This window comes from Euprymna scolopes, chromosome 45 (genome assembly GCF_053919585.1).
Source record: "Euprymna scolopes isolate OS-2025 chromosome 45, ASM5391958v1, whole genome shotgun sequence".
Classification (NCBI taxonomy): domain Eukaryota; kingdom Metazoa; phylum Mollusca; class Cephalopoda; order Sepiida; family Sepiolidae; genus Euprymna; species Euprymna scolopes.
Genome location: NC_136526.1, coordinates 2,555,059 through 2,570,754, shown reverse-complemented (window position 1 = coordinate 2,570,754; position 15,696 = coordinate 2,555,059). Strand labels below are relative to the sequence as shown.

Sequence of the window (15,696 nt, the reverse complement as noted above, 5' to 3'; positions counted from 1 at the left end):
ACACGCAATAACCCTTATCCTCGAGTGGCTTCCAGGCCTTGATAAGTGGTGACTACTATGTAAAAAAAAGACAAAAAAAAAAACATGTTTTAACAAGACGTTTTTTTTTCTGACTTATTAAGGTAACTTGATTATGTAGTAGAGCTGACATCTATTCAATGTAGCCGCCTTCAGCCTCAATCAATCAATTCAGGTAACTTGATTATGTAGTAGAGCTGACATCTATTCAATGTAGCCGCCTTCAGCCTCAATCAATCAATTCAGGTAACTTGATTATGTAGTAGAGCTGACATCTATTCAATGTAGCCGCCTTCAGCCTCAATCAATCAATTCAGGTAACTTGATTATGTAGTAGAGCTGACATCTATTCAATGTAGCCGCCTTCAGCCTCAATCAATCAATTCAGGTAACGATTATGTAGTAGAGCTGACATCTATTCAATGTAGCCGCCTTCAGCCTCAATCAATCAATTCCGGTAACTTGATTATGTAGTAGAGCTGACATCTATTCAATGTAGCCGCCTTCAGCCTCAATCAATCAATTCAGGTAACTTGATTATGTAGTAGAGCTGACATCTATTCAATGTAGCCGCCTTCAGCCTCAATCAATCAATTCAGGTAACTTGATTATGTAGTAGAGCTGACATCTATTCAATGTAGCCGCCTTCAGCCTCAATCAATCAATTCAGGTAACTTGATTATGTAGTAGAGCTGACATCTATTTAATGTAGCCGCCTTCAGCCTCTTATCAACGCCTCGATGCGGGTCCTGATCTGAGAGCATACCTTTCCCATAAGTGCCGGCAGGAGCTCAACAAATACTCAGCAGATGACAGCTATCAGGCTGCCTTCGGTGTTGTGGGAGGTCATGCAGGAGAGGGGCAGTAAGAGAAGGGTACAAAGTCATAGCACTCCTTCTGAAGCAAAGTCAGGATCTCTCTGGACTTGTAGACCAGCGCAGAGTCCTGCTGCCACAACCAGGGTCTGCTAGCGGCCACTTGATTGCACCAGGGGATCACCACACTCTTCAGTATATCCGGGTACACTTTGGTGTTGACTTTCAAGCCGACTTCGAAGATGTAGGGTGGCATGATGCAGCAGTCAATTGAAACCACGCCAAAGACTATCACCGTGGCCAGAAACTTTGTTTTCATCACCCTGTTCCAAGAAGAACCGTTCTTAGAGGAGTACATATATTTGTTAATGAAAAAAAAAAAAAAAAAAAAAAAAAAAAAAAAGTTAAAAGAGGCAATAAACAGCAATTTGCAATTTCATTGTAAACTTGTGAGCAACTGGGATTTGGAACAGATGTTTTAACAATACGTCCCCCGCCCCCGACTCAAGGTTGTTGTGCACCTTTGTTCGGAGATGTTAAAAAGAAAACAAAAAAGAAAAAGAATGGAAGAAGACACGTGCCTTTTTTTTTTTTTCTTTTTCTATTCTACAAATCCATCTTTTCCTTTATCATTTTCACTAGCAGGCCGCCTGGCGTTGCCCGGTCATGAAATACGCTTAAATATGATAAACTTTGATTAATGCAGATTTTGTATTTATTAGTATACTAGTGGGGGTTACCCAGCATTACCCAGGTGTGTCGTGGTGGTGGAATAAGGACCTCCCCCCCCCGAAAAAAAAATGAGTAGTAAGGAGGGGGGGTCAAAACCACAGTAGGCAGTTTGGGTGGAGGAAAGTGTTAAAAAAAAGTGGTAGTAAGCAGGCAGGCTCGAACCTGTGACGCGAAGGAGAAAAAGAAAAAAGAACAAAGTAATGGCTTAGCCGATGTCCTCATGGCAAAACCAGAAGTCGCGAACGTTAAAATTAAGGTTAGTCAATCGAAAGGAGACGATGACTTGCGAAAATATCGTCGAAAAAAAAAAACCATCCCTTCCTTGTAGAAAATTGCCAAACAGAGGATGAAGGAATTAATGCTTTTGGCCAATTTTTCGATATTTGTCGCCCAAAACATCGAGGTTTAAAACGATACTGGTTTCGTCGACACACACACATTTTGCCTTTATATACATACATATATATATCTACATATTTTTTATTGGACCCAATAGATAATAATCATTTAAAAAGTTTTTTAAAAAATAATTCCTGCACCATCACCATAAATTAGGTAGAATTTGATTATTTAAAGTCACGGCTCAACAAGAACTTGCTTACATTAGACTTGAAGATATTGCAGTTAGCTGAAGTGTCACATTTACATTTGAAATGATATTCTCGCTAGTCTGCCATGCTTAAATTTAAATATTTCCGTTGGTCTGCCACGCTTAAATTGAAATATTTCCGTTGGTCTGCCACGCTTAAATTGAAATATTTCCGTTGGTCTGCCACGCTTAAATTGAAATATTTCCGTTGGTCTGCCACGCTTAAATTGAAATATTTCCGTTGGTCTGCCACGCTTAAATTGAAATATTTCCATTTGGTCTGTCATGCTTTAATTGGAATATTTGTTTGCCTGCGACGCTTAAATTGGAATATTCACGTTGGTCTGTCACGTTTAAATTGGAATATTCACGTTGGTCTGTCACACTTATATCTGAATTCACACTTGCATGTACAGATTTAGTGGACGGATCTTAAATACTGGTTCCGTTTGATTTTTTAATCTGAAAATCAATAATAATCATGCGCACACGTCAAACGATTCCAAAAATACAAGTTCCTAATTCACCGTGTACGTTGTTTAAAACAACTGAAAAATTAAATCAACAACATAGCTGAGTTGTCGAAAGATAATGGCGTTCCGAAGCTGGCAGATCCCAACCCCGATGACCAAAACAATTTGACGCTGATGTTAAACATATCATACGCACATTGTTTGGTAACCAATACAACAAAAAAGAAAACACTTCGCGAAAAAAAAAAATTTTTTTTTTTAAAGTAAATTGAAATCTCAGAAAAATCTTTAACATGAGGAAAAAATAAAGATGGCTACAAAATATTTTGAACTTAATCTGTTGTTTTTACAATCTTTCAAACAGAAATTCGGTCAGAAAGGTTTTAAAAAATAAAAAATTTTTATTAAAATTTAAAAAAAAAAAAAAGAAAATTTTAAAAAAGAAAATTTTAAAAAAAAGGCTATTAAAAAAAAGACAATTTAAAAAAGACAATTTAAAAAAAGGCAATTTAAAAAAAAAAACAATTTAAAAAAAAGATAATTTTAAAAAAAAAGACAATTTAAAAAAAAAGGCAATTTAAAAAAAAGACAATTTAAAAAAAAAGGCAATTTAAAAAAAAGAAAATTAAAAAAAGAAAATTTAAAAAGAAAATTTAAAAAAAATGAAAATTTTTTTAAAATTTTCATTTAAAGAATTTAAAAAAGAAATTTTTTTTTTTTTTTTTTTAAATCAACAAATTTTCATTTTTTACTTCAATTTGTTTTTCTCATGTTAGTTTTCAACCTTTCAAACAGAAGGTCAGAAAGGATTAGAAAAAATTGGTACTTCTGCAGTATTCAGGCGAGCGCCATGTTTTGGACTGTTTTCAGGTGGCACTTTTCGATTTCATTTAAATTATAAATTTATTGTTGACCCTTCAAAGTTGCTTTAATTAAAAAAAAATGTTTCATTATATTTATTTGTTAAAAAAATTTTAAAAATTCAAAGAAAAACTATTTTTTTTTATAAAAATCCAATGTTTCTTTAATTACAAAAATGCCCAAAATTGTTATAAATCTCAATCATTGGTTTGTATGAATGTATGTATGTATGTATGTATATATGCCTGCCAAAAACTTTCGACAGACGTAACCAATCCTGGCCAAACTGGTATTGTTTTGAAACTCAATCCTTCAAACGACAAATACATTAAACAAAAATTGGCCAAAAGCATTAATTCCTTAACCTTCAACTGGGAAGTTTTTTACAAGGAGGAGTCGGTTTTTGCATCAACATTTTCGCAAAGTCATCATCTCGGTTAGATTGACTACGCTTAATTTCAACAACACTCAGGACCTTTGGTCGCAAAATAGAGACATCAGCTAAGACGTCACTTTTCTTTTTCGCCTTCTTTTTCGCCTTCACCTTACAAGTCCTGCTTGTTGTTTATTACCACGTTTTTTTTTTTGACACCTCTTTCCACCCAAACTGCCAACTGTTGTTTTGATCCCCCCCCCCCAGCTACTACCAACTTTTTTTTTTTTTACACTCCCCCCCCCATAGGTTCCTTACTACACCACCTACATACACCCAGGCAACGCCATGTACCCCCGCTAGTCTAATATATAAAAGGCACAATGAGTGTATGTGTGTGTATTTGTATGTTTGCCAAAACTTCCAACAACAAATATCAAAAAATTGGCCAAAAATATTAATTCCTTTACCCTCAACTGGGCAGTTTTTTACAAGGAGGGGTCGGTTTTCGCGTCGCCATTTTTTGCAAGTAAATGTCTCCTTTCGATTGAATACTCTTAATTTTGATGTTCACGATTTCTGGTTGAGCGATGGAGACATTGGTTAAGACGTTAGGTCTTTTTTTTTTTTCGTCTTCACATTACGGGTTCAAGCCTGCCTGCCTGCCTACTACCACTTTTTTTTTTTTTTTTTTTTTGTAACACCTGGGCTGCCTACTGTTATGATTTTCTTTTTGTACTCGACATATCAGGGCAACACTGGGTAGTTACTACCCATTTTTTTTTTTTTTTTTTTTTTTTTAGAGCAGGGAGAGTTAATATTATTTATGATGGTCACCACTACTCTTCCCTTGTGCCTCCACCTCCAAAAAATTAAATTATAAATAACAAAAATAGATGGAGCTTTGAATTTTTACCACAAAACTACCTACACGTACATCAAGTCTGTTGCCAAGGTCGCTGGAAAGATGGTGGGATCCTTCTACCGCTCAAGAAGATATCTCACTACTGATGCAATTCTCTATCTGTATAAAAGCAAAGTACGCCCAAAGATGGAATACTGCTGCCATATCTGGGCAGGAGCTGCTAAAAACAGCCTATCATGCCTTGACAGAGTACAAAATAGACTTCGTGGCTTAGTGGGGGATGCCCTTTTCTCTACCCTGCAACCTCTCTCCCATAGAAGAGATGTTGCGAGCCTATCCTTGTTTTATCGTTATTTCCATGGCAGGTGCTCATCTGAGCTCCAATCTCTAGTCCCCCTCGGAAATCTTTTACGAAAAACACCACTCTAGCTGAAACCACTGACAAAAATTTTCCCCGCTCTTTATCTGTGCCTAAACCTAAACGTAGATTCCATGAACAAAGCTTCTTTCTTAGAACTGTACGCCTGTGGAACTCTGTTCCATCTGCTTGCTTTCCACCTGACTACAACCTGGATTTCTTCAAATCCAACGTAAACAAATTCCTGATGAACCGCCCCCTTAAGTAGACATTTTTATTAAACCCCTACACCAACGTACTATACATGCAATAATCCTTATCCCTGAGTGGCTTCCGGGCCTTGATAATTGGTGATCACCTTGTAAAAAAAAAAAAAAAAAAAAAAAAAAAAAACAACCTGAGGTAGTTTTGTGATAAAGGGACGTAACTCATACTTATATTATTATGTTTGCTTATATTATACTAGCCTGGGTGCTCGGCGTTGCCCGGGTGTTTGAACGTGTGTGTTAAGCAAAAAAAAAAAAAACGTGGCAGTAGGCAAACAGGCTCGAACCCATACCGCAAAGGAGAAAAAGAATATGTAAAAAAAAAAAAAAAAAAAAAAAACGTGGCAGTAGGCAAACAGGCTCGAACCCATACCGCAAAGGAGAAAAAGAATATGTAAAAAAAAAAAAAAAAAAAATTATGCTTTTGCTGTTGCGCCCATCGCCAAATCTGAAGACAATTGAAAAGAGGGGATGACTTTCGAAAATATCAGCGAAAAAAGCAGCCCCTCCCTGTAGAAAAGTGCCCGGTTGTGGGTGAAGGAATCAATGCTTTTGGCCAATTTTTCGATATTTGGCGTCTGAAGGGTTGAGCTTCAAAATGATACCAATCCCGTGAAAATCTGTCGCTTCTGTCGAAAGTTTTAGATAGACAGACATACATACAAATATACATTTAAACAGACGGATGAGATATATATTATAGATTTTTTATATTTTTATATATTTTTCTGATATAATTATATTTTTTATTATATTATATTTTTCTTATATTATATTTTTCTGATATAATTATATTTTTTCTTATATTTTATTTTTCTTATATAATTATATTTTTTATTATATTATACTTTTTTTATATAATTATATTTTTTATTATATTATACTTTTCTTATATAATTATATTTTTTCTTATATTTTATTTTTCTTATATAATTATATTTTTTCTTATATTTTATTTTTCTTATATAATTATATTTTTTCTTATATTTTATTTTTCTTATATAATTATATTTTTTATTATATTATACTTTTCTTATATAATTATATTTTTTATTATATTATACTTTTCTTATATAATTATATTTTTTATTATATTATATTTTTCTTATATAATTATATTTTTTATTATATTATACTTTTTTTATATAATTATATTTTTTATTATATTATACTTTTCTTATATAATTATATTTTTTATTATATTATATTTTTCTTATATAATTATATTTTTTATTATATTATACTTTTCTTATATAATTATATTTTTTATTATATTATATTTTTCTTATATAATTATATTTTTTATTATATTATATTTTTCTTATATAATTATATTTTTTATTATATTATACTTTTCTTATATAATTATATTTTTTATTATATTATACTTTTCTTATATAATTATATTTTTTATTATATTATATTTTTCTTATATAATTAAATTTTTTCTTATATTATACTTTTCTTATATAATTATATTTTTTATTATATTATACTTTTCTTATATAATTATATTTTTTATTATATTATACTTTTCTAATATAATTATATTTTTTATTATACTATACTTTTCTTATATAATTATATTTTTTATTATATTTTTTTTATATAATTATATTTTTTATTATATTATATTTTTCTTATATAATTATATTTTTTCTTATATAATTATATTTTTTATTATATTATACTTTTCTTATATAATTATATTTTTTATTATATTATACTTTTCTTATATAATTATATTTTTTATTATATTATACTTTTCTTATATAATTATATTTTTTATTATATTATACTTTTCTTATATAATTATATTTTTTATTATATTATACTTTTCTTATATAATTATATTTTTTATTATATTATACTTTTTTTATATAATTATATTTTTTATTATATTATACTTTTCTTATATAATTATATTTTTTATTATATTATATTTTTTTTATATAATTATATTTTTTATTATATTATACTTTTTTATATAATTATATTTTTTATTATATTATACTTTTTTTATATAATTATATTTTTTATTATATTATACTTTTTTTTATATAATTATATTTTTTATTATATTATACTTTTTTATATAATTATATTTTTTATTATATTATACTTTTCTAATATAATTATATTTTTTATTATAGTATACTTTTCTTATATAATTATATTTTTTATTATATTTTATTTTTCTTATATAATTATATTTTTATTATATTTTATTTTTCTTATATAATTATATTTTTTATTATATTTTATTTTTCTTATATAATTATATTTTTTATTATATTATATTTTTCTTATATAATTATATTTTTTATTATATTATATTTTTCTTATATAATTATATTTTTTATTATATTATATTTTTCTTATATAATTATATTTTTTATTATATTATACTTTTCTTATATAATTATATTTTTTATTATATTATATTTTTCTTATATAATTATATTTTTTATTATATTATACTTTTCTTATATAATTATATTTTTTATTATATTATATTTTGCTTATATAATTATATTTTTTATTATATTATATTTTTCTTATATAATTATATTTTTTATTATATTATATTTTTCTTATATAATTATATTTTTTATTATATTATATTTTTTTTATATAATTATATTTTTTATTATATTATATTTTTTTTATATAATTATATTTTTTATTATATTATACTTTTTTTATATAATTATATTTTTTATTATATTATACTTTTTTTATATAATTATATTTTTTATTATATTATACTTTTTTTATATAATTATATTTTTTATTATACTATACTTTTCTTATATAATTATATTTTTTATTATATTATATTTTTTTTATATAATTATATTTTTTATTATATTATACTTTTTTTATATAATTATATTTTTTATTATATTATACTTTTTTTATATAATTATATTTTTTATTATATTATACTTTTTTTATATAATTATATTTTTATTATATTATACTTTTTTTATATAATTATATTTTTTATTATATTATACTTTTCTAATATAATTATATTTTTTATTATACTATACTTTTCTTATATAATTATATTTTTTATTATATTTTATTTTTCTTATATAATTATATTTTTATTATATTTTATTTTTCTTATATAATTATATTTTTTATTATATTTTATTTTTCTTATATAATTATATTTTTTATTATATTATATTTTTTTTATATAATTATATTTTTTATTATATTATATTTTTCTTATATAATTATATTTTTTATTATACTATACTTTTCTTATATAATTATATTTTTTATTATATTATACTTTTTTTATATAATTATATTTTTTATTATATTATACTTTTCTTATATAATTATATTTTTTATTATATTATATTTTTCTTATATAATTATATTTTTTATTATATTATATTTTTCTTATATAATTATATTTTTTATTATATTATATTTTTCTTATATAATTATATTTTTTATTATATTATATTTTTCTTATATAATTATATTTTTTATTATATTATATTTTTTTTATATAATTATATTTTTTATTATATTATATTTTTTTTATATAATTATATTTTTTATTATATTATACTTTTTTTATATAATTATATTTTTTATTATATTATACTTTTTTCATATAATTATATTTTTTATTATATTATACTTTTTTTATATAATTATATTTTTTATTATACTATACTTTTCTTATATAATTATATTTTTTATTATATTATATTTTTTTTATATAATTATATTTTTTATTATATTATACTTTTCTAATATAATTATATTTTTTATTATATTATATTTTTCTTATATAATTATATTTTTTATTATATTATATTTTTCTTATATAATTATATTTTTTATTATATTATATTTTTCTTATATAATTATATTTTTGATTATATTATATATTTCTTATATAATTATATTTTTTATTATATTTTAGAAAACTACTCATTTCAGAGTGAAGGAATTAACATTTTTGGCCAATTTTTCGATATTTGTCGGGCGAAGGTTGGAAGTTTAAAATGATACCGATCTGACGAAAATCCATGACCCGTGTTGAAAGTTTTTGCGAGACATACAAACACACATACATACATTTTCGCTTTTATATTTATAGATTGTATGACAATTATGCATAGTATTATAATTATTATTAAATCATTATTAATCTCATAATTATTTTATGTTCATTTTTATTATCATTAGAATTGTGTCATTAATATTGTATTAACATATTATTATAATACATAGTATTATTTGTCCCTCGATAAAAGGAGGGTGGACCTGTAAATTCACCCTCATCCGTTCGTCTGTTTGCACTTTCCTCAATAACTACGCCTTGGAATTTTTAAAAATTTTGCACAAACATTAAACATGATATGAGTAAAAAAGTAACAGAACAGATTTTCCAGGAAAACTCCAGTTGCCCCCCTAGGGGTGCCTTTCGGGTTAAAATGGCTAAAATTGACACTTTTGTGATTATTAAAAGAAAAATTGATGTCTTGGATTTTTATAAAACTTTCTGAAAAGTTGTAACTGATTTCTAAATAATTTTGTTTGTCTATACTTCGCGATAACTCTTGGGTGTGCCCCAGGGGTTCTTTTAGGGCTAATAAAAACACTCCATTTTTGGGACTATTTTACCATATTTGTCCAAAATTTTCTGTGTGTGTCTACTTAGCAGTTTTGCATGGTGCTGAACTCAAATTTAAATATGTTGGGAACTTTTGGGGAAAAAGGGGAGGGGGGGGGGCAAATGATGGACTTAGTCATTTCTTTTTTTTTGCATAGTGCAGAACTCAATTTTAGATATGTTAAGGCCTAAAACTTTAACATCATCATACAAATTCTCTCGTTCCTGGACAGGGTTCAAAAGAGAGTCGCCAACCTGATAGGTCCTGAACTGTCATCTAGGCTTCAGCCTCTGTCCCATCAACGAGATGTTGCATCCCTCTGCCTGTTCTACAAATACTTTAATGGTGAATGCTCTGACGAACACTTGTACCTCCCTGACGTAACTACCCCTGACAAACCCGACAAGCTACTAAGTCTCATCCCTTTACAGTAGAGATCCCTAAGTGCAAGAAAGCCTTTTACTCCAATAGTTTCTTCCCCAGAACTGCGGGTCTTTGGAACTCCCTTCCGGGATTCTGCTTTCCCAACTGCAATGATATGCAGAAGTTCAAGTGTAATGTGAACAAACATCTTTCTACTCATCTCCCTTCATAATGACCCTGCTAATTAAGTCCCTGATAGTAGCCCCCTGCTTCAAAGTGGCACTGTGCCTTGTTTGGGGTGAAAATTGAATAAAAAAAAAATAAATAAATAAATTAAAAAAAATAAATAAATAAAAATAAAAAATAAATAAAAAAAATAAAAATAAAAAATAAATAAATAAATAAATAAAAAATTAAAAATAAATAAATAAATAAAAAAAAAATAAATAAATAAAAATAAACAAATAAATAAATAAATTAAAAAAAATAAAAAAATAAATAAAAAAAAAATAAATAAATAAAAATAAAAAAATAAATAAAAAAAAATAAAAATAAAAAAAATTCAGATGCATTCATATTGCCCCATTCTGCCTAATAATTTTTTGCACGAAAATATAACTTACCTGGGGAAAAATACGAGTTGATTGTCCTAATTGGTTGAAAGTTTAAAAGTTCCATAACGCATTCAGGGTTGTTATGGTTACAAGCCTCATGAAGGGCTGTCCAACCGTTATTATCACTGGCGTTGACATCAATTCCTGCAGAAAAGTAGATAGAGTCACATATTAGACATGAAATAAAGGAAAAAAAGAAACAGCTTACATATGATTCATACATGTTCTTTTTTTTCTGTGGAAAGCAACCATTTATTAAGTCGCCTAACGAGGATTTCTGGTTTTAAATTATTATTTAAACAATCCCTCTGCCAATTATGTAACTTATAATGGAAAATGAACCTAAAATTGGAGAAAATATTGATTTTCTAGAAATTACGTCCAAGGATGGAATACTGCTGCCATATCTGGGAAGGAGCTGCTAAAAACAGCCTATCCTGCCTTGACAGAGTATAAAATAGACTTTTATGGCTTAGTGGAGGATGCCCCTTTTCTCTTCCCTGTAACCTCTCTCCCACAGAAGAGACATTGCGAGCCTATCTTTGTTTTATCGTTATTTCCATGGCAGGTGCTCATCTGAGCTCCAATTTCTAGTCCCCCCTCGCAAATCTTTTACGAAAATCACCCGTCTAGCTGAAACCACTAACAAAAATTTTCCCCACTCTTTTTCTGTGCCTAAATCAAAACGTAGATTCCATGAACAAGGTTTCTTTCTTAGAAGTGCACGCCTGTGGAACTCTGTTCCATCTGCCTGCTTCCCACCTGACTACAACCTGGATGTCTTCAAGTCCAATGTAAACAAATTCCTGATGAACCGCCCCCTTAAGTAAACATTTTTATTTAACCCCCACACTAACGTACTGTACATGCAATAATAACCCTTATCCCTGAGTGGCTTCCGGGCCTTGATAAGTGGTGATCACCTAGTAAAAGTAAAAAATAAAAAATAATTAATTATTTTGTTTTAGGCAATGTTACACACAATTAATTGGCTTTGAATTGTATTATTTTTTTTTTTTCTTGCAACTTAATATGCCAGTCGTGGAATGTTAGGACTTGAATGACAAAATAATCCGAGGTTCTTTGATCCGTACCGTCATGAAATAACAATTCGACAAGATAAGAAATGACCGGACATACCAACACGAAAATATACACGTATTTACATCAATTATTTTATTAAATAATAAAATCTAACAAACACAAAACAAAATATAGACTGCAATGTCCCAACAAGTCAAAACAAAGCGGAGCAAGCGAAGGAAGTCAGCAAATCAACTAGTTAAAATCTATATATTAATACAATAATCGCTCGAAAATAGAAAATTAAAGAAAATACTGAGGGATATTTAGTTTAATTTTCGATGTTGAACTATTTAAATTTAATACGGTCAGTGAGTAAAACTGTGTTTCATCTGAACGTCGTAAATTTAGACATCATCATCATCATCTACGATAGCGTGTGTGTTATTTTCTGTGTCACGCTTACATCCGGGTCGTTTAATTGTTATGTACTTCCATTTCTTTGTAATAAATAATTTTACCAAGAATTCTTCATAAGTTTTGGTTTCGGTTATAGCTGATGGCACTCCAGCCATCTTTTTTTTGTAGATAATTTTATCTAGAATTCTTCCAAAGTTTTCGCTTTGGTTTCGATTATGGCTGAAGGAATTCAAGTTATATATATATATATATATTTTTTTTTTTTTTTTTTCCTAAGTTATTTCAGTTCTGATTCAAGCCAATGCACTAAAGTCATATGGATATATATTTTTTTTATTTTTGAAATCGCAACTGTATAACATATAAAAATCGATAGAACATTAACTCTATAATAATATATACGAAATCTGCAAGAATTAAAATGTCATATTTATGACCGTACTTTATGACTGGACTTTGCTGAGCATTCGTGCTAGCTTAGATAAATACTTTTGCAGTTTTAACAAAAAAGCTACAATAATATCAGAGCGTCTCCATTTACACTGAATATCTACAGAATGCCAACATCAATATATTACATATGAATGAGTCCCCTGTGGAATTTACACAGGTCCCGCTAGTAAAAATTGTTTTTACCTGGTATTTTGAGAAGCTCCCGAACTTTATCAACACTGTTTCTCATGCAGGCAAGGTGGAGCAGAGTTTCCCCTACAAAGACAAAATGATGCAATACATTAGTTGTCGATGAAAACAAAATGATACAGGAGACAATATGATTAATATATCGGCAAAGATTTGAAGTTTCTTTTGTTTTGTTTTTTTTTCTTTACCAAAAAGTGTTAAATCTATCCCTGAATCTTCTGTGTGTAAATATATATTTCAAATAAAATTTTCCATCTATATATATAGAAGCAAAAATGTATGTATGTGTGTTCGCTTTTTCTGTGTCTACAAAAGGCTTCTTTCAGAGAAGCGGTCGGTCGGTTCACAACTTTTTAAATCACATATAAATTGTAATATCTCACAGTTAACAACGAAGCTCGCCTGTCTATTTAATTTGCTTGATATTGGGAAGATAAATATTCAACATTTGTCGCTCGCCGCATGTGGGTTAGTCTTTTTCCTATAAAATCTTTAGGGAGGGGGGAGCGTTCAGCAGTAAATACTATCCCGCAGTCAAACTTGACCTCATTAACTCATTAAAACGGGCACCTGCTAAATCCAAGTAATTAAATAAATTAAAAGGTGTTTCCGTTAGCATCTCGCGGTGAGGCAATGGTTAACGTCGCACTTTTTTTTTTTTTTTCACACTTTAATTTACAACTTTGCCTCAACGGTTCAGGTTCGATCCTCATACTTACTTTTTTTTTTTAACCCCCCACACACCTCCAAACACCTGGGCAACGCCGGGTACCCCCGCTAGTTCAAATATAAATATCAACAAAACAAAACTCAATTTATTTATTGTGGACTATTATCCTCATCATTTTTAGTTGCTGTTTCATGTTTCGGCCAACCTCTGGAGTGGTAACCACGACAGGATAGGAACTTTGAATCTCCTAACTGCATTCTCAGCAATTACTTCGCTTAGTATATGTTACTGTGACATAAGGTGACATATATTCTAGTTTTTTTATTTATAACTCCTTTTCCCAAACTTACCGTGTCAAAGAGAGATTATGGCGAGATTTTAAATTTTCCAATACATCGGTAAACACTGTATGTTTTTCAAGCTGAATAAACATGTTACATTAAATAAAAACACTAAAAACTTATCCAGTTAGGTAGAAAAGTAACTTATCTTGCCTTTGATAACATTTATTTGTTATATATTTGTTTTTTGACAACTTTTTTGAATCTATGTGTACAGTAATAACAAACCCAATTATCTTTTACATACAACAGCTTGAATTGAAGTATAAATTGTAAAAGTCAAGCATCATGGTTTAATTGCGCGCTAAACAGAAACATTCCTTCCAGTCATATCAAAGAACATGCAGAAGTTCAAGTGTAACGTGAACCAACATCTTACTGTCCAACTCCCTACATAGTACCCCAGTAGCTGCTGCCCCTGATAGTAGCCCCCTACACCAAAGTGGCAATGTGCCTTGTTTGGGGTGAAAACGTAATAAAAATAAACATATATATATATAATATATATAAAAAAAAAATATATATATATATGTTTTTGTTTTTTTTAATTACGTTTTCACCCCAAACAAGGAACATTGCCACTTTGATGTAGGGGGCTACTATCAGGGGCAGCAGCTACTGGGGTACTATGTAGGGAGTTGGGCAGTAAGATATCGGTTCACGTTACACTTGAACTTCTGCATGTCAGTACAGTTGAAGAAGCAAGGACCTGGAATGGAATTCCAAAGTCTAGAGGTCAAATAGGCCTTTGTCCGGTAAGTGCATGTTCATTGGCTGATAGGAAGGGCGCGGTGGATACTAGAAAGCTGATTAACTAACTAAAATCTCAATAGTATATAAAAACGACAGACAACCACAAAATTCGCACATAAGCCTGAAGAGTCCTAGAGTGGATGAAACGCGGAATATCCAGTGTAGCTTAATCGCCATATATATTTTATAACTTACTATATATATATATATATATATATATATATATATATATATATATATATATATCGTTTCTCACTTCAATATATAGAAATATTAAGTTTTATATCAATGATAAACAATCATCAATTAGCTTAAGATTTTACTGCAGTTTCATGGCATTACCAATCATTAGAAATATAACTGATCAGTTCAAAATATCTAAATTACTTGTCCAGTGTCACAAAAAAAAAAAAACACATTAATGAGAAACGAATTACTTCCCTTTGTAATCGCCTTTTATCAGTTAACAATCATAAAAACATTTTATCAGTTAAAGATCATAAAAACCATTTCCTCTCCAAAAATATTTTTAAAAAATAAAAATAAAAAAGAAATTTTTTAAAAATTTTCAAACTTTATTTTTTTTTTATTACATTTTCACCCCAACCACGGCACGTTGCTACTTTGGTGTAGGGGGCTACTATCAGGGACATATGCTACAGAGGTACTATGTAGGGAATTGGGGAGCAAAATGTCGGTTCACGTTACATTTGAACTTTTGCATGTCAGTTCCGTCTGCCTGCTTCCCACCTGACTACAACTTGGATGTCTTCAAGTCCAATGTTAACAAATTCCTAATGAACCACCCCCTTAAGTAAACACTTCATCAAATCTCCACACTAACGTAATGTACTTGCAATAACCCTTATCC

General features: G+C 28.4%; 1 protein-coding gene across 2 annotated transcripts in view; it reads right to left on the bottom strand.

Moving 5' to 3' along the window:
* LOC145269130 (uncharacterized) overlaps positions 1–15,696 on the bottom strand; it is a 267,872-nt gene that overhangs the window by 79,097 nt on the left and 173,079 nt on the right. For both annotated transcript variants that reach the window (XM_080124733.1, XM_080124734.1), the window contains exons 16-17: positions 13,056–13,127; positions 10,986–11,120 (exon numbers count right to left, since the gene is read on the bottom strand). In XM_080124733.1, coding sequence (XP_079980859.1) covers positions 10,986–11,120; positions 13,056–13,127 — 207 coding nt within the window. The remainder of the gene's footprint in view (positions 1–10,985; positions 11,121–13,055; positions 13,128–15,696) is intronic.